At 45.0% G+C, this 26919-nt stretch overlaps 1 protein-coding gene across 1 annotated transcript in view; it reads left to right on the forward strand.

The window, feature by feature from the left end:
- The window catches only part of SLC4A8 (solute carrier family 4 member 8), a 408829-nt gene that overhangs the window by 333914 nt on the left and 47996 nt on the right, over positions 1–26919 (forward strand). The window contains exons 15-19 of the mRNA XM_029594968.1: positions 2397–2642; positions 8623–8728; positions 20447–20608; positions 20998–21111; positions 21784–21945. Of these exons, the coding sequence (XP_029450828.1) occupies positions 2397–2642; positions 8623–8728; positions 20447–20608; positions 20998–21111; positions 21784–21945 (790 nt within the window). The remainder of the gene's footprint in view (positions 1–2396; positions 2643–8622; positions 8729–20446; positions 20609–20997; positions 21112–21783; positions 21946–26919) is intronic.

The raw sequence follows: 26919 nt of genomic DNA on the forward strand, positions 1-26919 counted from the left end.
ATTCTGTGAGACCCATAGTGCTGTCCTACGGTTAGCCAGATAAACTTAACCGGCTAACTTTAAGACAGCCAGATATATTCAGTGGCACGTCCACGCCACTGAACATATAGGCTTAAGTATATATAAATTTCACTTAATTATTTCAGATTCCAAAAAAAAAAAGATGCAGCTTAGAAAAGTGAAAGAGCCATATTCAGCTGCTGTGCAGCTTGGCAAAGTTAGGCAGATAAACTTGTCCAGCTGACTAAGCCTATATGAGGATACATCCAAATTCTTTTAATTCTCTCTTTTTTTTTTTTTTTTTAATTTCTTTATACTACTTCACAACTACATATTTAAAATCACCCCACACATTCGGGCCGATTCAGTACACTGCACTCAGATGGAGCGCACTGTTAACCCGCCATTGGACACGCGTTTTCGACGTGCTAGCGTTACCCCTTATTCAGTAAGGGGGCCGAAAGCGCGCATTCAACCCACCGAACCTAATAGCGCCCGCAACATGCAAATGCATGTTGATGACCCTATTAGGTATTCCCGCGCGATTCAGAAAACAAAATGTGCAGCCAAGCCGCACATTTTGCTTTCAGAAATTAGCGCCTACCCAAAGGTAGGCGCTAATTTCTTCCGGCACCGGGAAAGTGCACAGAAAAGCAGTAAAAACTGCTTTTCTGTGCATCCTCCGACTTAATATCATGGCGATATTAAATCGGAGGTCCCGAAAGTTTCAAAAAGTAAAAAAAAAAAAAAAGATTTGAAGTCGGCCCGTGGCTGTCGGGTCGAAAACCGGACGCTCATTTTTGCCGGCGTCCAGTTTCCGAGCCCGTGGCTGTCAGCGGGCTCGAGAACTGATGCCTGCAAAATTGAGCGTCGGCTGTCAAAACCCGCTGACAGCCGCCACTCCGGTCCAAAAGGAGGCGCTAGGGACGCACTAGTGTCCCTAGCGCCTCCTTTTGCCTGTTTTTACCGCCGGGCCTCATTTGAATAGAGAATCGCGGACTTTACTGTATCGTCTCGATTGTTCCTGCAAGAACCTTCTAAAACTCAACACACACGTGTTTAGAAAAATTCACCACTTCAACAAATGTTATTTCACAAAACGTTTTTCTAACAATAAGGATATGCCCAATAAGATTATGTTATTTTGTGAAATAACATTTGTTGAAGTGGTGAATTTTTCTAAACACGTGTGTGTTGAGTTTTAGAAGGTTCTTGCAGGAACAATGTGTGGGGTGATTTTAAATATGTGGTTGTGAAGTAGTATGAAGAAATTAAAAAAAAAAAAAAAAAAGAGAATTAAAAGAATTTGGATGTATCCTCATATGTGATTTTATATTGAAATTTGGGGAGGATCTTGTACAAGTAATAAGTGGTCTGTCTTGTGTTGATTAAAAAAAAAAAAAAAAATATATATATATATATATATATATATATATATATATATATATATGACAGAAATTCTGAAAGTTTTAACTGAATCCTTCCCACCCCTGGCTTAAGCCCTGTTATCTTCTTGGGGATAAAATTTATTTCTCAAGGGGAAAGAAGGGACAAGACCTGTAATTGTTCTCTGACAGCTTAGATGTGACTGCCCTGCTTGAAGATTCACAGCAGGAGGAAAAGGCTTCTTGAGCTACCTTGCTCATCAGATTAATGCTGAATCCAGACCATGAGTGGCTTCTGAAACTTTTCTGTAGCTATAGAAGTTTCCTATTCTTGTACAGAAAATATGGGTGCTTTGGATGTCCTGGGCTTGCCCAAGAGTGATGGACAGCAGGAGGTTATATCTTTGGGGGCTGTGTTTATTTTGAGATTTCCATGTAAATGTTTGGAGATCTGTCAAGTGTGTGCTATGGTTTTTCTGATCCTTGGCAGCTTGTTTCCTTTCTACAAAAGAGAGCAGTCAGTGTGGTACCTTCTTCAGTGAACTCACTCAATCTCCTGGATTTGGGGTTGGAATAAGAGAATTAGATAAAATAAATTAGATGGTCTACCATATATTTTCTTATTTTCTGTTTCTCTCCATAAGGAGTCCACTATTTTCTTTTTAAACCCATACCCCTCTCTGAAATTGTGGTCTTTTTTATAATTCAATTTTCGTTGTTTTGGGGTTTTTTTGCTTGATGTATTTTTTGTTATTTCTTTTTAAGCATTATTATGCCTTTGGTTTTCCTGTCAGACTTAAATTCATTTGAAAATTGTTAAAAATTATGAAAATAAAATACAAAGATTTCCCCTGCAGCTATCCACTTCTTGTCTTGACGCTGTGCCAGAAATGTAGACAGGTGGGGGAGGGGGGAGATTTTCACCCAATCAACCAATCTGATTGGATGGGAGCTTACCTTGGTGCTCTTAGAAACTTTTCACAGGCTCATACTGTTCACTCTTCATTGCAGGGACCACAAGCTGTCGTACCTGTCTCTAAGAGCGTGCATTGGGCTGTGGACGGCCTTCCTGTGCATCCTGCTCGTGGCCACTGATGCCAGCTCTCTCGTCTGCTACATCACGCGCTTCACAGAGGAGGCCTTTGCCTCCCTCATCTGCATCATCTTCATCTACGAGGCGCTAGAGAAGCTGATCCACTTGGGGGAGATCTATCCCATCCACATGCACAGCCAGCTTGATCATCTCACCTTGTACTTGTGAGTTCTCACACTGCGTGGCCTCATTCCTGTCACACTGTACTGCTTCGGAGTCAGCAAGGAGGAAGAGGGGATGCAGAGCCACAGGTCCCTGGACCCAGAAAGGTTTCTGTTCTGACAAGGCACTGTATTTATACTTTTTAGAAGAGGGGTAGATTTAGTAAGCCACAATAAGCATTTAACATGCAAAAAACGCTATTTATAGCACAATATATGCCTATTGCAGCAATATAATGCAATATTTTCTCTAGAAACCAGATTATTTAAATTAGGTGCTTTGCAAATGTATGTAAAGCAGTTCATTCATACCTAATGTTTTGTAAATAAAGTAATGCAGCTTGGCTTCTGAAAAGTTAGCTACAGTTCAGGAGTGGAACTAACTTTTCTCTGAGGCATCGGGACGCTAAAACGCATCCCGATGTCTCTGAGATAATTCTTAAAGGGCCAGCAGCGGCCCAAAAGTACAGACCCCCCCCCCCCAATCCCCTCCCCCCCCCCCCACATCCTCTAGAGTTGCCCCAGCTGTTAAAAAATAAAATAAAAAATAAATCTTTTCCAAGTCACTTAGCGATGCCCTCCCCTACACAAACCACTCCCTTTTCACAATAGATCAACCCCCCCCCCAATACTGTACCCCTCATCATCCAAAGCCCCCTTCACCCCGCCCCCCCAACCCCAGTCAAAAGCAGCCACACTCCCTCACTCTCCGGCCATACCAGGGAGTCGAGTGGCTCTTTGTGGCCTAGTGGATCCCTGGTAGTCTAGTGGGGGACAGACAGCACCTAGGCTCTGAGCCAGCTGCTGCCCAGCCTTTTGGTAAGGGGTGGGGTGACACTGTGCAAATTGGAATTATTTTTTTATTAACAGCTAGGCCGCCTCTAGAGGTAGCAGAGAAGGAGCAGGGCGGAGGAGGGGGGAGGTCTCATCAGAACCCCCAGGGGAGGGCTTTGATATGGTGGGAGTGGGGTGCTTTTGCTTTTGGCCTGTAAATAAGATGGTGGCCTCGAGTGAAGGGGGCTACTCTCGCAATTTTTATACTCTCGTTTCCCAGCAATATTTTTTCCTGAGGTATTGTTCCACAGAGAGGGAAAAATACTGTGGGCCACAGAAGAGCACCGCAGGAAAGCCACAGCCCCTTCCCCCCCCCCCCCCCAATGGAAAAAACCAAAGCATAGTAAATGACCCCCAAAATTAGGCCTTTGCATTTTCAAGGGATCAAAATAGTATTTAAAAATGAAGGTGATTTTTGGAATTCAGGAAAAGGGAGATTATTGTTAGTGGCTTTTTCTATGTATAATGCAGGTATGGTACTCACACACATTTCTGCTATTCCTGTACTGAGATCTTCCCCCAACACACACCCTACACCCACCCACCCACATACCCACACACACCCCTCAATTCTGCCATGCAGTACCCTCTGCTATTTCCATACAGACATCCACACAGAGCCTTGCCAAAGCATTTTAATACTTTTTTCCAGTTTTTACACTTCACAGTGTACCCTCTTCATTGCTTCATGTATTGTCATGTTTAACATGTGTCAGTGTGGTGTCTGCATTGGAAGCAGGGCTGGTGCAAGGATATTTGGTGCCATAGGTGAACCTTTGGTCATTTCCCCCCCCTCCCAATTTAATTACTGGCAATAGTGACTCCAGCACAGTGCTCCCTTCTTTGACAGTATTGGCTTTGACACAGCACCCCTTGAGACCTCTCGCTGTCGGGATTTTGCTGCCCCAAAAATCTTGGCGCTCTAGGTGACTGCCTAGTTTGCCTAATGGAAGCACCGGCGCTGATTGGGAGGTGAGGCTTTTGAATGATTATCAGCATGGCAACCCTTCCGTTTTACTTAAATATAATTTTTTTTTTTTTTATAGTACTTCGTGTTTTAAAATCACATCTCCAAGGCTAAAAGCTGTTGCAGGGACCCACTGAATCAACTACCCCTACTGGCATACAGAAAGCAGAGTTGCATACCTGTAACAGGTGTTATCCTAGGACAGCAGGATGTTAGTCCTCGCACATGGGTGACATCATCAGATGGAGCCCGGCACGGAAAAAGTTTCTAGAACTTTGCAACTCTGCTTTCTCCTAGAACAAGCAGGATAGTAGTCCTCACGTACGGATGAATCCCTAGCTACAGGCTGCTCCCCAACATAAAAGGGGACAAACGAGCACCAACAGGTGCCAACAGGCACAACAACCACAGTGCTGTTGGTAATAGAGGGGGAGACAGCCTGAACCCAAACAATGGGCCCTAGGCAGGGAGAATTGGGTTCTATACTTCAGAGATTCCGAAGGACAGACTGGCCGAACCTACTGTCGTGTCGGCCAACCCTATCCAGACAGTAAAGAGATGTGAATGTGTGAAGAGAACTCCACGTCGCAGCTTTGCAGATCTACTCCAAGAAAACTGCTCGCAAGTGGGCCACTGATGTTGCCTTGACTCTGATAGAATGAGCCTTGACATGACCCCCAAGATGCAGTTCTGCCTGGGCTTCAACTGAAGCATGCCCTGCATGAAACATACAACTATAGGCTGTACAGAGATGGGCGTACCATCTACACCTTGGTGGTATGTGCCAACTGCACTAAGATGAACTCTTAACGGAATTGGTTTTTAGGCCAGCCTCCGATAGGTGCAGAAGGTAATCAAACAGTTTTTGTGTAGGGCAGGAAAAAGGATCTAGGGTCTTTTGCTCACACCACACGGAAAACCTCCTCCACTTCAGTCCATAGGACTTTCTAGGGGAAGGCTTCCTAGAAGCATCCATCGCTCTGTGATCCTTTGGGGTGCCGAGGCATGAGTCTTGAGAGCGCTTGACCCTCTTGAGAACGGATTCAATCACTACCAATTAGTATGCGAGCTGACGCTTTTCGAATCTGGTAGCCTGTTGGACAAGGTAAACCCTGTTCTCTTTCCTGTCACAGGTGATACCGAGAGGGGGTGTTCCCAAATCCTCAACAGCAACATCTTAAAGATCTCGTGTACTGGGACTACCGTGATCTCTTTAGGAGCCTCCACAAACTGGAGGATTTCTAGCATCTTGTGCATGGCGTCCTCCTCCATCATCAACTTAAATGGCATGGTCTCTGCCATCGCCCTTACAAAACATACGAAAGTCAGGTCCTCAGGCAGAGACCTCCTTTATTCCTCTGGAGGAGACTGAGACCCTCCGAATCCTCTGAGGAGGATTTTGCAGTGCCATCCTCCCAGGGGTCATAAGGGGCCTCATCCTCTCTGTAATCCACAGGGGATGGGGCCTGAGTGCTTGGCTTTCGTCTAGAGGCCTAGGCACCAGTGGCACCAATGCTGGTCCCAGCAAAGCTGAACAGGGGGCTGCAGGCCCCGATGTTACTGCCGGCCTCAATAGAGCCGCCTCCTCCTCCTCGGAACCAGTAATGAGCACCGGGGAAGCATTGGTGCCCCTCCGGGGATCGATGGTCTGCCAGGAAGAGACACCAGCTGGGTCAGTAACACACCGATGAGCACATTGAGATGCTCCAACAGTGGTTTCAGCAGGGAGAGCATGGGCATAGATACCGACTGTGCCGCAGGCTCAATGACCGTGAGCTTGACTCTGCACTCCAGCTCCTTCTCGAAAGTTGCCGATTCCAAAACGGACTGGGAGGCAGGAGGGGTGGCCAAATCTTCCTCTGATACCCCCTGTGGATTGGCGACTGACACCAGGACCGGTGGAGACTGTTGCAAACCCCCAGCATTGATGGAGAATGGACACTTCTCACCAAGGGGTTGCTTTGGGGGCATCACAGCAAGCTCGGTACCGATCTGATCCTGGCACCATGCAACGAAGGTGACCAGTCCTGATGCTTCTTCGGCTTCCCTCTGCGCTTGGCCCGGTCTTTCCCTGGTGCCGAGGTCGATGACGACGAACCCGACAGGGGCCGGTCCCCAGCGCCCCTATACACCGATGGCATCGACATAGCGGATAGCCCCACTGATGTTCATGGCTCGATGTTCGTCAATGTGGCTCCATGGTCCTTTGGCATCACCACTGATGTCGATGGCTCAGACTTTCTCGCCCCGAAGAGCTTCTCCATCTTCAGGGTCATTTGGTCGCACAAACTGCATCCATGTACGTCGTGCGATGCCCCCAGGCAGAGGATACATACATCATGTTGGTCTGTCCTTGGGCACTGAGGGCATTGATGGAAACCTGACAAGACCATGATGATATGAACTGAAGGGGTGAAAACGAAATAGGGTGATAGCGGGCGACTGACACTGGCAGGCTCCGAGGCACCGCTGCCACGGGGGGAATGGAAGTGAAAGAAAACTTACCAAACCACCGAAAAACCTGACTGAGACACTAGAAGGAACCAAAGAGGTTCCTGCACCGAGAAGAGATGCAAAAAAAAAAAAAAAAAGAAAATGACCAGTGGAAAAGTTTTCCAAGCAATTTTTAACAAAAAAATCCACGAGCTCAAGTAATCGTGAGGTGAAAGCTCTGTGGAAAAAAAAGAGACTGAAGAGGGATCTTGCATGGATGTGTGATATGGGGCATGCTGGGCATGCTCAGTATGCCTAGTCAAAGTTCTAGAAACTTTGACATAAGTTTTCCATGCTGAGCTCTATCCGATGATGTCACCCATGTGAGAGGACTACCATCCTGCCAGGGCCGGTGCAAGGGTATTGGGCACCCTAGGCAACCCTTGCGCTGCTGCCCACCGCCCCCCCCTTACCTGTTTCGGCGCCGACTGTGTGCTTCTCAGGGCACCAAGCCATAGGGAGCGCCGAAGAGCAGCCACATGGTGCCGCAAGCGAGGCCTATCCTGCTCGCGGCAAAGAGAAATAGAGACAGTGTGCTTCTCAGGGCCGTAAGCAGAAGAGACTGAAGAGGGATCTTGCATGGATGTGTGATATGGGGCATGCTGGGCATGCTCAGTATGCCTAGTCAAAGTTCTAGAAACTTTGACATAAGTTTTCCATGCTGAGCTCTATCCGATGATGTCACCCATGTGAGAGGACTACCATCCTGCCAGGGCCGGTGCAAGGGTATTGGGCACCCTAGGCAACCCTTGCGCTGCTGCCCACCGCCCCCCCCCCCCTTACCTGTTTCGGCGCCGACTGTGTGCTTCTCAGGGCACCAAGCCATAGGGAGCGCCGAAGAGCAGCCACATGGTGCCGCAAGCGAGGCCTATCCTGCTCGCGGCAAAGAGAAATAGAGACAGTGTGCTTCTCAGGGCCGTAAGCAGTGTCGCCCCCCCTCCACACACACACACACACACCCCTGTTTCGGCGCCGACTGTGCAGGGCTGGTTGTGGCCCTGAGAAGCACACAGTCTCTATTTCTCTTTGCCGCGAGCAGGATAGGCCCCACTTGCGGCACCACGTGGCTGCTCTTCGGCGCCCCCTATGGCTCGGTGCCCTAGACGACCGCTGAAGATCGCCTAATGGATGCGCCGGCCCTGCATCCTGCTTGTCCTAGGAGAAAGTCCTTTCACCAGCATAGGGAAATGCTGACCGAAATCTTCAGGAATAGTTTTGCATGCATAATCTGTGAGAAATCCATCTCCCAATGCTGAGGAGGTGATCGCTTGGCTAATTCTAAAACTTCAAGGGCAGTTTTCACAGTGCCCAGATTGGTAAAAAGTCCATGTGTATGTTTTACCTGTGAACTTTCACCAATTTTCAAAGAGAGAATGTGTGCGTACGTTCACTTTGAAACTTGTTGCCGGTACCAGGTACCCAGGGACATTTGCACCTGCTTTACATATGGTTACTTTTCCTTGCAAAATAGCATGCATAGATTTGAAAATGCCATCTATATGTGCCATTGTCTTTCACCGAACTAAACAGGCTCCTGGGAACACTGCCTCTTCAGGCAGTCAGTCAACATGAGTAACACACTACTTACTAGAGTAAATGCCTTTGAAAATTGTTCTCTAAAAGCAGTGTAGTAGAGTAATATTAATAATATGCTTAATATATATATATATCTGTTTACTTTTGTTGTAGCTGTAAATGCTCCATGCCCAATAATCCCACCAATCAAACTCTTAATTATTGGAAGGACCACAACATTACTGCTTCTGAGGCCGACTGGGAAAATTTCACCGTCAGCGTAAGTCACTTGGTGCCTGAGCTTTTGACTTGTCCAGCAGTGAGGTATATTTCCAGGCAAAGCAGTTAGTTAGCTAGGGCTGCCACCTGGCTCTCCCAGGTCCACCTATTTATTTCAGTTCTTCTCATGAGAAAAGCCAGGACTCCCTCAGCTTGCTAGGACTTGACTTGGGTCAAGCGGTAGCTCAGACAGGACTTGCAAACATGCTACTGGCGTTTATCAACATTAAAGTCAATATTCAGAGAGCCAGCAAACTGTTAAGTTATCCAGGAAATGTTATGCATGTAACTTTCTCCCTGGAAAAGCAGAATGAATCCAGCTATACATCTGATAGTTTCTGTACAGTATGTGCTTGCTGAAGAGCTCAGAAAAATGTAAAGTCTTTCTGAGCATTTGTTCATGTTCTCACACAAGTCTTCTCTATCTCTTTTCTTCTGCCAATGTGAAAGAATGCGTTTTGCTCTCTCTTCAGCTGCAGGTGTTTTCTCAAGTTTTTCCTTGAGCAGTTCATTTATTTTTTTTGTTTTCTTCTTTATTGAACCTTATCAAAAATAAAAAAATAAAAAAATGATCTTCAGTTTCTTCAACAATGTCAGTAAAAAGTTCAGGTCAGGCAAAACGCTATTTAAATTATGTGCTAATTGTAAGCATAAGATATCAAGCCTAGATCTTCATAAATTTGCCTTTGGTGCCTTGGACCCACACATGATGTGCACATGGAAAAAATGTCTCCCCAAGTGCTCTAACTTAAAGTAATGTAATTCATCTGATCACTAGATGGTACTGGAGCCATAAAACAGAGAAGAAGCCTATTCTAAACAATAAGACCTATATTTTACTATTAAGATATTTCCAGCAAGTATTGGTTACTGGGAGGGTAGAAAGGTTATCTTGAGGTCTGCTATTTTTTTAAATGGGAATTTTTCCAAAACAGGAAGGGTACCAAAAGGCTAAGGGGGTGTGGATCCATTAAGGTGACGGACAGTGTGGCCCAGCTGAGAAATAGGAAATGGTTCAGGAGGGGTTATAAAACAAGCTGCCCTCGAGGAGCCAGTTAGCAAGCTGATGGGAAGAGAGTTTAAAACAGATTGAGTATTATTACAGTAGCAGGTTCCACCCACAGTGGTGCCTTTGTTCCCTCAGAGAAGCTAAAGGTGAACCAGCAGCAGTGGAGAAGGAAAAAGTGAAGTTTGATTACACCGAACCAGATATTGGGTTGGAGGCCTCCGAATTTAGGGGAAAGATTGCCTGATGGAGCTTCAGCACAGGGTGGAAGGACTGCACCTGCCAAGGGATGGGGTGCTTTGTCTAGATCCAGTCCTGGTCTATATGAGTACTGATCTTTATTTCTAAAGAGACTTTTAAGTCATTCTGCATCCACAGAGGATCTGGGGAATAAGAAGAAGAGCTTGTGAGTGGAGAAAGGTCTCTGCGAGTGAGGGACCTATGAGTTTTATCTTGGAACTGTTTTTTGGGGAAATTCCAGCTGAACCTGGAAGAGAACTGTGAATTTCTTAAACTGAGAACTGTTTCAGGTTTTGTCTATATTGCAACTTGAAAGACTAGAATTTTATGTGAGTGGGAAGTGATTTTTTTAAACTTTTGGTTCTGAACTGACTAAAGAACTGTATTTTGTTATCTTCTTGCTATTTGACTAGTTACAGTAAACTTTATTTTATTTTAAAGCACAAGTATTGGTATGGACAATGTGTTTCTTCAAGGTGTCCTTGGCCCAGTTTGGCCCTCATGACCTGAAAGAGAATTGTTTATTTATTTAGATTTTTAGATTCCGCTTTTTGCAGCACTTCAAAGGGGATTACATTCAGGAACTGTAGGGATTTCCCTATCCCCAGAGGGCTTACAATCTAAGGGGTAGATTTTAAGACCTGCACGCAGGCATACATGTGTGCACTACCCGGCACGCACACATGTATGCCCGATTTTATAACTTGCATGCACAGGCATGCGCAAGTTATAAAATCGGGGGTCGGCGCGCACAAGGGGGTGCACACTAGTGCACCTTGCATGCGCCGACACCCACGGGCTTCCCCCATTCCCTCCCCCTAACTTTCCCACCCCTTCCCCTAACCTTCCCCCCCCCTCAGCCCTACTCTAACCCCCCCCCCCCAAATTTGTATCAAATCTTTTGCGCATGCCTGGAGGCAAATGGGTGCTGTGTCAGAGGCCTCTGGCCCCGGCCTGCCCCTCCCACACCCATCCCCCGGACCACCCCTTTTTGCAAGCCCCGGGACTTAGACACGTCCTGGGGCTTTACACACATCACCGGGCCTTTATAAAATAGGCCCGGTGCGCGAAAGGCACTCTATGCGCAAAGAGCTTTTAAAATCTGGCCTTAACTTTGTACCTGAGGCAATGGAGGGTAATGTGAATTCTTAATTATTGGATGTTATTCTAATCATTAGAAGTTGTGAAATGTTTATTTTTTTAGTAGTATGGTTGATATTTTATATTTCTTGATTTTTTTATTTTTTTTTAATGCTGAATGGCGATATTTCTGTTTTTTTTCATTGTTGCACTGCATGCAGAGTCTGGCTTGTTCAAATTTCCAGTTCAGTTTTTGGCTACATGTTTCTATTTATAACTTATGGCCTGTTTATTCTATTTGGCGAGGGGCTATCTGTGTTCTACATGTGTGATCAAGGTGAGGTATTCTGTTAGCATGTAGTTTCTGTGGAGGGATCTATAGCAGCCTGACTTGTTCTGTTTTCCTAATAGGTGTATTGATGTTTTAGGCCTGTTTTAATATTTCCAGTTCTGCCTCTTCATAGGCAGGGCTGATACTGTTTGAATCCTTGGAGTTAATGATGTTACAATATGACAAGTTTGCTATATATATTTTAAGTTTCTTTTTGTTAGTTTTGTATTATTTCACAAAATGTCTGGTAGTAGAGGTGCTTGTGCTGTTACTGAGGTGACAATAGGAGTTGAACTTTTCTTTCTTTATTTATTTTTTGAATGGTGTAAGGGTCAACACCCTAGGCCCATTTTGAGGGGATTTTCTGAGGATGCAGACTGTATTACAGAATTGGAGATGCAAGATTTATATTGAGATTGTTCCTTCTTGTATAAACTTTAGACTTCATACTCTCATCTATATAGAAGAATTAGTTGAATGAGACTAGTAAATAATTTTAATGGTGATTTTACTAGGAGGTTGAAGCTGGCTGGGTTTTTTTGTTGTTAAATTGCATAGAAGGACTTTTTCTTATTTCATCTTTTAAAGCTAATTTAATAGCAGGGGTCACTGTGTATAAATGTCACTTTGGCTCCCCCCCCCCACCCCGTCACTTGTGTGGCTGGATTGTCCTACTGTCCATGGGAACACCTGTAACAGGTAGGTGACTTTGCTTTATCCAGATGATCAGTGGGACTTAGCTGGATTTGGTTAAGTCTGCTGTTGAATATACCCAGATAAAGTTATGTGCCTAACTTAAATCAGGTATTTTTCGGACTAGACTAACGCTTGTAACTTTAGCCAATATCTGCACACTGGCTAAAGTTGAGCCAGCCCGCAGAACTCCTCCAATGCTGCCTTTTTTTTTTATTTGGATATATTTTGTGGGCGCAATGAGTTCACGCAAAATTTATCTGCTTGGTGGGGAGAAATATTCAAATCTTAGCTTTTGCCTGGCTAACTCCAAAAGTTTGCTGAACAAAAGCTTTGAATATCAATTGCACTGAGGTCAATATTTGAACACTTTAGAATGGGTAAGATAACCAGTTCAGTTTCTGGTTACTTTTAGGAAATTTTCTCCCGAATCTAGCCATCTAGGTTTTCAGCTGAAAAGTTTCATAAATCTGGCTGAAAATCAGGCACTAAGAGGATAATTTTCAAAGTTATTTTTCAAAGTTAAAAGAATGCTTTACTCTTTGAAATGGCCTTTTACAAAATTCCCTGCCCACTATCAATCCGATTTTAAAAACAAAGTGCGCATTAAAACTGGGACATATACGCATGGCCAGGCTGCAAGCGCACCACAGGGATTTTCAAAGGCCCAGGGCCATGAACGTATCTCCTGGTTTGCACTGCAGAACTGGATTAAGAAAAAGAAGTAGGGCAGGTCATGGGCAGGCTGGGACAGCACCATTAGGCACTGTCCTGCTGAAGCTTTTAGGAGTCGGGGCGGATAGGGGAAAAGTGAAGCATGCTAACTAGGGGGTTTAGGAAGTTCCGCGGACTGGGAGGGAACTGGGGAAAGGGCCTATTGTGTGCCACACACATCTTATAAACTTTTCCCCCCTTACGCATGCGCCGATATAAAATCGGGTACACTTGTGCACGTGGGGAGCGGATTTTATAATGTGTGTGTCAACGTGCGCATGTTATAAAATCGGCACGTCCATGTGCACGCACATGGATGCCCGTGCACGAGTTTTAAAATTTACCTTTGTGTGGGTAAGCTCACATTTACATGACTTGTGTACGTTAGAGTGGCCCTTATTTTTCAACTTTTGAAATTCTTTGTTCTCAGCCCCTAATCTTGCTCCAATATATGAAAAAGTGCTCCTTGCCAAATTTCAGCTCAATTGAACTATTTTAAGCTGACCCCCAAAGGCCTTAAAGTTTCAAATTTCACCGAAAATTAGTATTTCTTATTTAAAACTTTTGTATTTCATTTTCAAATGCTGTCTGAGAAAATAATAGTCAAGCATAATCGAAAGACAGTTTTATTTATAACTATTTTCTTCATACAGTTATTTACATGAAATAAAAATTAGCAAAGATATTGAGCAAAAACTGAAACCAAAAGAAAAATACATACTTCGCAAAATAACGTCCAAAATGAAAATAATAATAATAAAATATAATAAGATTGTTCTATTTCCTTGTAAGTTCTCTTTCTTCTCTATTTCCTTTTTTGTGCGTTCCTGTTTTTTTTCTTCACTGGCTTTAAATTTGTGATCATTGCCTGCCATGAAACCTGATTGTCCTTTCTTTCGTTGCAATAATAAAAACTGCTTATCCTCTTTGTTCTTAATTATGTTTAACGCGTAATCATGTTCAAAATCAAATAAATCATCTAATTTATCCAAGAATTTCATTTGTTTTTTCACTTCCACATCTGAGTCTCTACCCAACCGCTTCTGTAAATCTTGCCATTCTTAATGTAGTGATATAACTTTTTCAATGCAATAATCAGTTCATTTTGGGGGAATTTGTCCCTTTTCCCAAAAAGCAAGAACATCTTTTACAACTAAGGTCACACTTTCTTTGATTGATAATTTAACAACAAATTGAAGAAAAGAACACTGAGTATTTGCCGATTTGAAGGTAGTTTCGCTCCTACAATTTGGTTTGTTTCCAATGAGACTGCATTTGTAATCTTTCCGTAAGCAGCGCAAAAGTGTTGAAGTGGACTTTGATGATGATGATGCCATTGTATCGCACAAATGAACTACACCTCGCAAAGCACAAACTCACTAATACAAGAACTTACTAAAATCTTAACGAATAGAACTGTAACTAGAAATCCGTGTCTGAACTTAGAAAACTGCTTTACTGGCTGTAAGACTTGAATTGAACTGACTGAGAGCTGTTGAGTAAAGCCATCTATATATGTCTCAGAACTTTCTTGATGGTTGTAGAAATTTCTAGAAGGTTCTAGAACCTTCCACAACCTTCTATAAGCTACCAGAAGCATTTTTTTGTTGCAGATTAACTTCTCTTTCAATCATATTCTATACTTCTTTCGAAAAAAGTATGATAAAGAAGACAAAAACAGTTTAATATAAAAAATATCGATTTTGTTAAAGTCTGAAATTTCAGGGCCTTTGGAGGCCATTTTAATATTACCTGATTGAGCTGAAATTTTACAGAGGGTACTTTTACGCAGATTGAAACAATTTTGGGGGTTGGGAGATGAAAAATATTTCAGTTCACAAAATCATATACAACTAAGGGCCACCCTAGTGTGCATGTAAGTTTACTTGTAGAGAGCAGAAGCCTTCTCAAAATCTCATACATTTTCTAGTGGAAATGTGTGCAGGTACTTTTTGATGGGATCATTTTCAAAAAGAAAGTACTTGCTTGCTTTCCCATTGAAAGCTGGTATAAAGTCTGCCAAAAATTGATTTAAAATCTAGGCAGACTCTTATAAAATTACTCTCTAAATGGCTAAGGATCTTTAAAAAAAAAAAAAAAAGTCAGCCCTTTGTAAATCCAAAACAATGTCCCCCATCCAGCATCTCTCTTCTCTCCCAGCTCTTTATATAGGAAAAAATGCCCCCATGCAGCTGGATCTCTTGCTTCTCAACCCTTTAAACTGTAAAAAAAAAAAAAAAAAAAAAAGTTCACTAGATCCATGAAACACAGCCAACGCAGCCAGTCCAGAGCCATCAACACTACTTCGCCGTGATGTCTCTCTATCCGTCGCAACACCTTGCCTACGAGCGGCCAAGGAGTAAAGACGTAAAGCAGAACTTCCTGTGGCCAAAGCACCACCAGAGCATCAGTGCCTTTGGCACCTTGCTCTCTTCTCCGACTGAAAAATCGAAATGCTTTGGCATTCTGGCAAGCCGCCATTACATCCAAGTGGCAGATACCCCACCTGTCATGGATGAGCTGCATTGCCATCTCAGACAGCTCCCACTTGCCAGGATCTAACAATCTGTGACTCAAGAAATCCGCTTGGATGTTTTCAACCCCTGCAATGTGAGACGCCGCCCTCCACTCCAGGTGTTGCTCTGCCCTAAGAATCAACTCTTGAGCCTCCTGGGCCACTGCTCGATTTTTGGTTCTGCCCTGCCGATTGATATAGGCTACCATCGTCAAATTGTCCAACTGGACCCTCACTGATCAACCTCTCACCAACGGCAGAAAAGCACATAAGGCTAAGCGCACCGCTCTGGTCTCTAACCAATTGATAGACCAGGCAGCCTCTTTCACGGACCAGCAGCCCTGGGTCGATTGTTGCTGACAAACCACTCCCCAACCAGATAGAGTGGCTTTGGTAGTAAGTACCACCCAATTCAGAACCTTGAGCTCTGTCCCATGAACCAGATTGAAACTTAGAAGCCACTGAAACAGGCTGTCCCGTGCGACGCCCTCGAGCAGCAAGGGAAGATGAAAGTCCTCTGAGATCGGGTTCCACTGAGCCAAAAGAGCCCTCTTTAATGGACTCATATGAGTAAACACCCATGGCACTAACTCCAGGGTTGAAGCCATTGAACCAGGACTTGCAAATAATCCCAGACGTTGGGCATCGGTAACCCTAACAAAAGCCGAATCTACCCCTGTAACTTCTGAATATGCTCCTCCGTGAGAAACACTTTGCTACTCTGAGTGTCAAACTGAGCTCCCAGAGACTCAGGAATTGCGACAGAGCCAGGTGACTCTTTGTCAAATCCACAACCCAGCCGAACAACTCGAGAATTCCGATCACCTTCTAAACCGACTGGTGACAAAGATCCTCCGAAATTCCCAGTCGTCTAGATAAGGATGCACTAGAACTCCTTTCTGATGTAAAGCCACTGCCGCCGCCACCACCACCACCTTAACCTTGATGAAAGTGCGTGGCACCGTTGCCAACCCAAAGGGAAAGGCCTGAAACTGAAAATTCTGAACTAGAAGCATGAACCACAGAAACCTCTGATGGTCTGAATGAATGGATATGTGCTGATATGCTTCAGTCAGATCTAGAGAAGCCAGAAACTCGCCTTTGCGAACTGCCGCTATAACTGACCTCTAGGTCTCCATATGGAAATGTAGGACCTTGAGCACTACTTTTACCCTTTTTAAGTCCAGAATTAGCCAGAAAGTGCCTTCCTTCTTCGGGACGATGAAGTAAATGGAATATCTTCCTGTGCCTTGCTCCTCGTGGGGAACCGGAATCACCATCCCTAGCTTTAGCAACTGGTCCAGCGTTTCTCAAATCACAAGTTGCTTGTCTAAGGACCCGCAAGGGGAAACTAGAAACAAATGTCGGACAGGTCGAGCAAATTCTATCGCATAGCCATTTCTTACTACACTGAGGACCCACTGATCCTGAATAATCTGGGTCCGCTCACCGTAAAACCGCGCCAAGCAACCTCCTATAATAGGAATGATGGAGTGGACCAGCCTGATGTCATTGCGAGGAATTAACTCCAGCTGCACTTCCACCCTGAAATGGTCTTCAGCCCCCCCCCCCCCCCCCCCCAAAAGGACTGACTGACCCCCAAGCCTGGTCCCAGAGAGAGAATTGCTTCTGCGGACCTGGCATTCCTCTTGCTGGACGAGACCTCATCCTATCCCAAAAGTGAGAACAAGCCTGAAAAAATCTCTTGTCCTTAAGCTTATCCTCTGGCAATCTGTGCACCTTATTCTCACCCAGATTCTGCATCAACTGCTCCAGGTCCTCAACAAACAAGGGTCGGCCTTTGAAAGGCAGAAACCCCAACTGAGACTTGGACGACACATCTGCTGACCAGTTATGCAACCATAACAACCTCCTAACTGAAACCCCCACAGACACCATAATCCGAGACTATGCCCTTACTAATTCATACAGAGCATCCGCCCCATAAGCCTCCGCCGCCTCGACACGCTCAGCCCTGCTCGCTTCCTCACTGGACTTTGGCTGATTTTCCTGCAGCTGCTGAACTCAGCATGGATATATGTTTATTTGAAAATGTTAAATAAAGACTGGAGATGGAAAAAAAGAAAAGAAAATTTGGCCTCTATCCATTTGCCTAGATTTAGATCCCTTAAGTTAGGCGCCTGGTGCTGGAAACTACTACCTAATTCTGCCCCTGTAACCATTCATGTTTTAGGGTCTTAAATATAAACATTTTGTAGGGGTCAGGTGCTTAACTTTAGGAGTTAGGCTCCTAAACTGGCTTTTTTGAAAATTTAGTAGGGCCTACATTTAGGCTTCTAGATCAGGGCTTCCCAAACCTGTCCTGGGGACCCCACAACCAGTCGGGTTTTCAGGATATCCACAATGAATATGCATGAGATAAATTTGCATATATTGAGTCTCCATGATATGTAAAAGAATTTTTAGCTGAAGCCTAGCTCCCAAAGCAAGGACACTGCTTGAATTGAAGAGTTTCCTCCTATGCTGGGTGGCCTTGGACACATCAAGAAAAATAGCCAAATGGCAACCAAGGAAACATCTCTCTAAGCTTAAAGAAAGTTTTTAAGTGTCCAATCCTTATCCAGCTCAGCAGCATAGGTGACTATCAATATTGCACTCAAAGGACATTCCCCTTGCGAATCAGAATCTGGGGCAGGCAAATTTTTATCTACAGCTGGTAACTCGGGACCAGCTGATGTACTAACTTCTGACACATCAGCTGCCTTAAAAGGAAGATAAAAAAACTTTAATAAAAGCAGGCACTGATTCAGGAGCAATTTTAAGAAATTCATTGTAAAGTTTCTAGAGCAGGTAACAAAACAACCTTGGGAAAGTTTAGAAAATGTAGCTTAGAGAAACTTCTTTACTCTTCTAAACATAGAAACAGTATCTGATGGCAGATAAAGACCTCCAGGCCCATCCATTCTTTGCTCATTTTCTCTTCCTGTTGTAATATTGCCTGCTGTACTTGATCTCTAGGTTTACTGCCACACAAGCTGTTGTAGGGGGCAGGCAAGCTGGATGACCACCTGCTGCACCAAGCCAGGGAGGGTGAGCACTGAGACAGAAGTGCAGTGCCCCCCCTCTGTTGCCAGTACCTTGCCTCTCTCCACTTCTCTCCGGTCCATGGCCTGTGCGTTTCACACATTAGCTGTCTGAATCACATGAGGTTCTGTAGATACAGCCACAGCAGTTCAAACAGCTAACCAGTGAACTATGCAGGCTGCAGCAGAAAAATGCAGAGAGGTTGGCACCTTTGCAAGAGGAGCAACTAGATTCAAAATGCCAGGCTGGGGCATGAAAGGAAGAGGTGAGGTAGAGCGGTGCAAAGGGACTAGAGGATGGGGAGAGAGAAAAAGGACTCGGTCAGGACTGTTAGAAGTAAGCCCCAGCATGGTTGTCGCAGCATCAGAGAGAGTCTTCCCCCCACTACAACCCCCGTGATCGCCGGGGCATCATTTATCTCTGTTCTGCCTTCTTGTTCCCATCCACAGGAGTGTCGTCTGTGCTTATCCCAGACTTTTCTGAATTCTGATACTGCTTTTCCCTCTGCTGTCTCCATTGGGACATCTATCAATGCTTCCACTGTCCTTTCAATGATAGAAACTAGGAGTGTCTAGCTGGCCTGTTGGCTCAGGTGGCAAGTGCTGTGCATTGCCATGCAGCAAGTCCTCGTTTGACCCCGAGTCTGGTCTTCCACTCCCCAGGTTGGCTGGGGCTGGTGATATGGTGGAGGGGAAGGAGTCATGGTCATTGCTTATGGCTGACACCTGTTGGCCAGATCCAAGGCTCATGATTTCAGTGTTCTGGAGGGACTGACACTATAATGACTAGGTAAGTTTGGCAAGAGAGTTGGGTGGGTGGGTGGGTGGGGGGGGGGAAGGGTTGGATATAAAATAGGGCAAAAAACCTCAGGTAGTTGTGAATAAAGGCTCATGGCATCAGATCCCATCCCAATTCTGATTGAACTGAAAGTGCAAAGGAGCAGGAGGAAACTGGGAGGTCCAAAGAAAAAAATGAGTGAGTCTGATTTTAGAATATTAATAGTAAACAGGCTATTGATTAAAAGATCACATTTGGCTGGTGCCACTTGTCCAGCGGATGGATCAACGCACATTTACACGGAGGGTCTGGATTAGGATCTTATCTCAGATCACGTGATCCCAGATGGAATCAGTGAAGAGGTAAAGCTTTCAGCCTCAGCATAGAGAGGTAGGTGGGGATTTGGGGAATAGTAGTTTGAGTGCCCCCTGCTGACCTTGAAAAAGAGGCAAACAGTGTTACCAGTTGGCTCCAGTGCCTCAGGGACAGGCTGAGCCAGTCCTGGTTTTATCCCCGTTGCATCTATGCATTTGCAGTTCTTGATTTTCTTAAACAAATCAGAACCACAAGTTCATAGATACAATGGGTAGAAACCCCCTCCCTGCATTAAAATAAAATAGTGACCTGTACCCAAAACCTCCACTTCTTGATCCTCTCCATTGTTCCAAAAAAAAAAAAAAGAGCCAGACTCCTGAAGTCCCTTTCCTGATCCTCTCCTTTCTTTTATATTAAAAAAAAAAAATCCCGTGCACCCACCCATTTACCTCCCTCTCCAGACATCTCACCCCTAGAACACCCAAAAGTTTTTCAGAAACCAAGAGGGAGGAGGGTATAAGTAGGGAGGGGATTGAGGGACTGTGGGACTTCCAGTACTTATTCTTTTTTTTTTTTTTAAAGAGCAAGATTGGAGGGGGTTAGTTTTGAGACAACAGAAATGTTTTTGGTAACAATGAAGGGGATCAGGAGATGGGAACTTAGCACACTAACCACTTGTTTTATGTTGTTTTGTTTTGTTTTTTGAGTACAAGGTAGGGGATCAGGTGCTGAATGTATTTTTGAGAATTTTTTTTATATAATAGAAAAGGTGGACGAACAAATTTAGGTCTTAAGTGTCTTACTTTGTACGTTTGATTGGGAAAGCTGGATTAAGATCAGCCCCTTGTTTTCCGCTGGGTCCCAGAAGCATAGGGTGCTACAGTGCTATCTAGAGAGCTCCTAGCTTACCCTGTAGTGTTAGCTTTTTTTTCATGCTCTCTTTCCTGACTTGTTTGTGTACGGGGTTTATTCTTGTTTGTGTGTGTTTGATTTTTCTCTTTAGCAATGCCAGGAGATGCATGGGGAGTTTGTTGGCCCTGCATGTAGCCACCATGGGCCCTACACGCCCGATGTTCTCTTCTGGTCCTGTATTCTCTTCTTTACCACGTTCGCCTTGTCCAGCACGCTGAAGACCTTCAGAACCAGTCACTATTTTCCTACAAAGGTGAGCAGAGACTGTTCCAGCACAAAACCCCACAAAACGTGCATAGCAACACACACAGAAGGTAGTAATGTTCACCTTCTGCCAATGCTTTTGCTAGTAAATTCTTTAACCAGCTCCCCCACTCCCCCCAACAAATCCCTGTACATCCTAGCCAACATGGAGCAGTTATATGTAGGGTGTGTGAGGGGCAGAAATGAATATACTGTCCACCATCCCATTCCCTTTTTGCCAAAAAATAAACCACAGCCTCTCACCCCATCACTGGGGAAATGTATGCACACCCTGTAAACCTTCAGATACACCGGCATACTTTTCCCCTCTGCCCACCTACTCACAATATGTCACTTCTGCTATGTCTCTGCCAACACCTGTATTTCCTTCTGCCCCAGGTACGTTCCATGGTGAGCGACTTTGCCGTCTTCCTCACCATCCTCACCATGGTGATAATTGATTATTTGATTGGAGTCCCCTCGCCAAAGCTGCAAGTCCCAAGTGTGTTCAAGGTAATGAGTGTAGTCCGATTGCAAAAACTCTGGTGCACTTCATTGGGGAGGGGGTTCAGGGGCAAGAGGGAATGGTACCCTTGATCTGGGCTGTAGTCTGCCCAGTTTATTTCCTGGTACAATACTCCTTTCAGTTCTTCGCAACCAGGGATCCTCTGTGCTTATCCCAGGCTTTTTTTCAATTCTGTTACTGTTTTAGTCTTCGCCACCTTGTCTGGGAAGCTGATCTATGCACCCTTTCTGTGGAAAAATATTTTCTGATGTTGTTTTTGTAAAGGTTGATCAATTGCATAGATGCACACATGCAGAGCTCCCCTCCATGCTGCTTCTGCAGCACTCTCAGGGAGCAGGGTCCCTAGGTCAGGTATCAGAATCACGCACAAGAGACTCCCTGATAGGAAAAATATTATGCTTCAGGTGAGGGGGACTTGCACTGGAATATATACTCTGGACACAGATGTTCTCTGAAGCCCTTTTAAATGTTTTTAAATTAATCATATTTCATTAACTATAATCAGTAAAGTGCACCAGAAAATATTTATTTTTTTCTCCCCCTGTGACTCTTTGTAATGTTGCCAGTTCACGTGTGAGCAGGCCCTGATGGCCTCTCTCTGGCTGAATGAAATTAAGAAGAAATGCTTAATTGGGGCTTTTGTTCTGATTACTTCCAAGCCAACACGAGATGATCGCGGTTGGGTTGTGAATCCAATAGGTCCAAACCCTTGGTGGACTGTCTTAGCTGCGGTGATCCCAGCGCTTCTCTGCACCATCTTGATCTTCATGGACCAACAGATCACAGCTGTAATTATCAACAGGAAGGAGCACAAGCTGAAGGTGAGTGTTCGTGAGATAGGGAAGGGAAGAGAAACACAGACGCTCCTCTCTTCCCAGAGCTCCCTCTTAGGACAGCAAGGTGCACTCAGCAATTTATTAAGGAGTTTAGCACACAAAAATATGCACACAAAAATGAGTAATTGTAAATCTGTGCACACAAATTAGCAATATTCATGCTAATCCAATGTTAGTCATTAGCTATTGCTTCCCAATGCAGAGAAGAGAACTGGCTTAACTTGTATTTTCTTAATGCCAAAAATGTAACTCCTAGAGCTAATATTAGTCTGAGGGGGCTGAACCTGGAGTTCTTGGTCCTGTACTTGGGATTTGTGCATGGTATGACTAATCTGTATTATGATATAAGTTGAAAATTTGATTATAAGCCCACTTTGATTAACTAGAAAGGCAGTATAACAAGTCACATATTTTATGTAAATAGAAAACATGTAATATTTATTTAATTCTTTTATAACACCTTCCCAGCCACAAAAATATGTTTCATGCACGTTAAACATGTCTTCTGTGCACATTTTCAAGATAGCTTGCTTTTATTAATTCCCAATACTTTAGCATATATTAGTTTATTGCATCAGAAGTTAACGCTTTTTTTAGCGTGTGAATAAAGAGAACGTGTGCTGAAATGCAGCGCACACGTTTTGCTTACATCTTATGACACTAAACTCTCTGTTTGTTGTCCTAAGAACTTTGGTGTTCTGTGTGTCATTCTCCATACTAGTCTGGACAGATGGACTGGGCCCAGCTCACCAATATCCCACTCTCAAGATGGTGCCTGCTCTTGTCTGTTGTCAGGCACCTTTGCTCTGGCAAAGGGGTAAGACCTGTGGATCCTGACTGCTTTGGGGAAGTCCTGCTGCAGGTCTGCTTTGGGATCTGCCTCTCTGCTGCAGGTCTGCTAGAAGCAGCTAGTGTGCAGACCTGCAGCAGAGAGGCAGATGATGCAGACTTGCCTGTGCAGTTGGGATTCACAGCCGGAACTGCAGTCTGTGTAAAATCTTCCCATTAGGTGTCTGATTTACATACCAATATTCTTGTACTTTGTGTTCCAGATTTTTGGAGACTCAGCAAATTTGCATCAATTGCCCGGTCTCAGGGAAAATACTAAAAAGCTCTGGCCTTCTCTATTTATTGCTCCAGCCACCCCTCTTCGGTGGGCCTGCAGGTAGGGAGGGAGGGGGTAAGCCTGGAACACAAACCCTGCAAGGCAACATGTGGGGAGAAACTGCAGCTGTAATTCCAGGATTTGGGATTCAGCTGAGGATAGATCAAGGGGCAGATGCAATAAATGAGCGCGGAAAATGGGCGCTTAGTGCTGAGCACCCGTTTTCCTAACGCGTGCCCAGGCACCTCTCCTGGGTGCGCAATTCAGTATTTAAATGAGGTGTCGCGCTGCCAAGGAGGCGCTAGGGACAATTGAGTGCCCCTAGTGCCTCCTTGGCAGCAGGTGCCCAGGAGAGGTCGGCTGTCTGCGGATTAGGAAAATGGACACTCAAATTTTACGATCATCCGTTTTCCTAACCGGTGCACAGCCACGGGTTAGGCAAACGGGCATTTGTTAATTGAGCGTCCGTTTCCCTAACCTGACCACCAGCACTTTTTAAAAAAAATGTTTTAAGCCTTTTAAAACCTTTTGGTTCCTTCGACTTAATATCACAACAATTTTAAGTCGTAGGATGTACAGGAAAGCAGTATTATCTGCTTTTCTGTACAACTTTTTTGGGCTGCTCAGAAATTAACGCCTGCTCAGTGCAGGCATCAATTTCTGAGTGTAAAAATGTGCAGATTGAGCGCACTTTTTTTTTTTTGTAGATTTGGGGTGAATAACTAATAGCCTCATCAAAATACATTTGCATGTGATGAATGCTATTAGTTTTGCCGGGGTTGGATGTGCATTTTGGACACACTAATCTCTTATAGCATAAGGGGCTGTGGACATGTGTCAATCGCGTGTCCAACCACGGGTTAAACTATGCGCTCGACTGAGCGCACAGTTTTGCATTGGCCCCTAAGGGTGCACAAGTTTGTGAGCTGTGATTTTATAAAGGGATGGGAGTAAGGAGAATGCTGGGATCAGGGAGGAAGGGTAAGAATGCTGGGGTTATCCTGGAGGGGGAAAAAGTAGTGGTGGCAGCAGAGATAGTGTGGATTAGTAGGGAGGGAGTGGAACATAGAAAAGTGATGGGAGAAATCCACTGCTTACTCTTGGGATAAGTAACTTGAAATCTATTTACCCTTTGGGATCCTGCCAGGTACTTGAGACCTGGATTGGCCACTGTTGGATGCTGGGCTTGAAGGACCTTTGGTCTGATCTAGTATGGCAAATCTTATGTTCTTATGAGGCTAAAAGGGGATAGATTCAGGAGTAATCTAAAGGAATTATTTCTTTACAGAAAGGATGATGAATGCATCAAACAGCCTCCCTATGAAGGTGGTGGAGACAAGGGCAGTATTTGAATTCAAGAAAGCATGGGATGTGCACAGGTGATCTCTGAAGGAGTGGGAGGGATTTTAGAGCTGAGCAGTTGGTGTGAATGGTCAGACTAGATAGGCAGTCATGATTCTATGATACGCATTATTCCTTCCTCTTACATTCCTCCCTCTCCTGCTAATCAGCAGCAATCTCAGGGTGACCACAACTCAAAAGTTCCCAGATTTGCTTACTTTCCATCTTCCCTTGCTGGTCCCAGAAGGAAGCTGAGTTCTCTACTGTCCAGATGAGAGGAGCAGTAAATACTGGGCATCTTGTCTTCACATAAAGGCAACCTTTATTTTGGAAATAAGCTTTGTGTGTCTAGTCTGCTCTGACGTTTTGCAGAAATGACCATTTTTCCCTATTCTTGCACAGGCTGTGAGACCTGGGTGCCCAATATCACAGGGTTACTTTTGAGTGGTGCTGATTCCTGGGGAGAGATTATCAAGGACTTTTGATTCCAGAAGTTTGAGTTTGTTAAAATTTGTAGCCTGCTTTTTTCACAAGCACAAAGCCATTCGAAGCAGATAAATTTAAAATTAACAACAGATAGTACCTGGGACTGGTGTGATTCAGAGAGTTGTGACTGTTACATAGAAACATAGAAATGTGATGGCAGAAAAAAGACAATATAGCCTAGATCGTCTATTCATCCACACCAATTGCTCAGCTCTACAAAACCTATCACTCCCGCAGAGATTCTTTATGCTTATCCCATGTTTTCTTAAATTGAGATACTGTCCTTGTCTCCACCACCTCCACAGGGAGGCTGTTCCATGCATCCACCACCATCTCTGTAAACAAATATTTCTTAGATTACTGCTAAACCTACTCACTTTTACCTTCATCCCTTGACCCCTCGTTCTAGAACCTCCTTTCCTTCGAAAGAGGTGCACCTCCTGTGCATGGAAACCTTAGATGTATTTAAATTTCTCACAGAACAAGCAGGATGGTAGTCCTCCCATATGAGTGACATCACAGGATGGAGCCCAATCACGGAACACTTCTGTAAAAGTTTCCAGAACTTAAACTGGCCCCTACATGGCATGCCCAGCATGGTACTAACCCTGCAGCCAGCAGGGGTCCCCCTTCAGTCTTCTTTTTTCCGAGCAGCAGTAGCCACGCGGTTAAGAAGCTCTGCAGAGATTCCTGACAGGAATTTTCCTCACGGAATTACTAAAATTTAATTTACCCCACAGGGGTCCCTCCTTCTTCAAGCCGCAGTACTCTGGTAAGTTTTTTACCCGTTTTCCGTCGATTACCGTCGAGTTTGACCCTCGCAGCCTACTGGCCGTTGACCGTACCGTGGCTCAATTTTTTCATGGCCATGGCGTCTGGGTTCCACTGGTGCCCGGACTGTAATCGCACCATGTCCATCACAGACCCTCACAAAGTCTGTGTAATGTGTCTCGGATGTGAGCATGGTGTCCTAACCTGCACCAAATGTGCCCTTATGACACCAAAAGGTCGCAAGGCTAGAATGGAGAAGATGGAACTTCTCTTCCTTGCTCAAACCCTGACGTCTATTGCATCGACGTCGTCAGAACTGGCACAGTCAACTTTGCGCCAGCATCGACCTCCAGCCGGTGACCATCCGGCATCTATGACTTCTCGGCCTTTGACACCCTCTACTCCCCCTCAGGACCAAGGGGATCGTAGAGATAAACATCGCCACCGACATCGAAAGTCTCGGACCATCGAGGGAGCGAAATCATCGACCTCACCATCGTCAGAACCGCCATCGAAGAAGCCCCGTCCAGAAAAGGCACCGACCTTTTCGGCAACTGGGTCATCGACAGGGTATCGGGAGCCGCGACTCCGCCTTTAACGGTTGTCCCTCCGGCTATGCCTCTTCCTCCTTCTATTCCAGAGCCGGGGCTGCTTGCTCCAGGTCTCCGAGAAGAACTAGACCGGATGGTTCAGGAGGCCATCGACAAGGCAACGCATCGACTCCAGGTTCATCCGACACCGGTACCGATTGCGGAACCGACCACTGACCCGATTCCGGCAGCGTTGGCACCGCTGCTCTCGAGGATGGAAGCGCTTATGTCCGCTTTTCCACCGATGGACCCTGGGTCACCAATGGCTCCGGTGCCCTCCCCTTTGCTTTGTCATCAGGAGGAGAAACACCGTTCCTTATCCCTCCATTGGGAGTTCTGCCGATACCGATACATCCAGTGCCACCGATCCACCCAGCAATCCATCGATGCCTGCACAGGTGCCTTCGATGCCCTCATCGGTGCCTCCTGTTATTCCTTCGAGTCCTTCGGAGCCTCGACCAGGTCCTTCGGGAATCCCACCGCCCCGTCCTCCTCTAGTCCCTAGAGGAGCTGGTGCGGATCCCTATGACACCTGGACTGATGATTCTTCACCAGATACCGATGATTTGCCTTCACCACCTTCACCTACTGAAAGCAGAAAGCGTTCTCCTCCAGAGGACCTTTCCTTTATAAATTTTGTGAAGTAGATGTCTGAATTGGTTCCCT

Source organism: Rhinatrema bivittatum, chromosome 3 (genome assembly GCF_901001135.1).
Source record: "Rhinatrema bivittatum chromosome 3, aRhiBiv1.1, whole genome shotgun sequence".
NCBI classification, from domain to species: Eukaryota; Metazoa; Chordata; class Amphibia; order Gymnophiona; family Rhinatrematidae; genus Rhinatrema; species Rhinatrema bivittatum.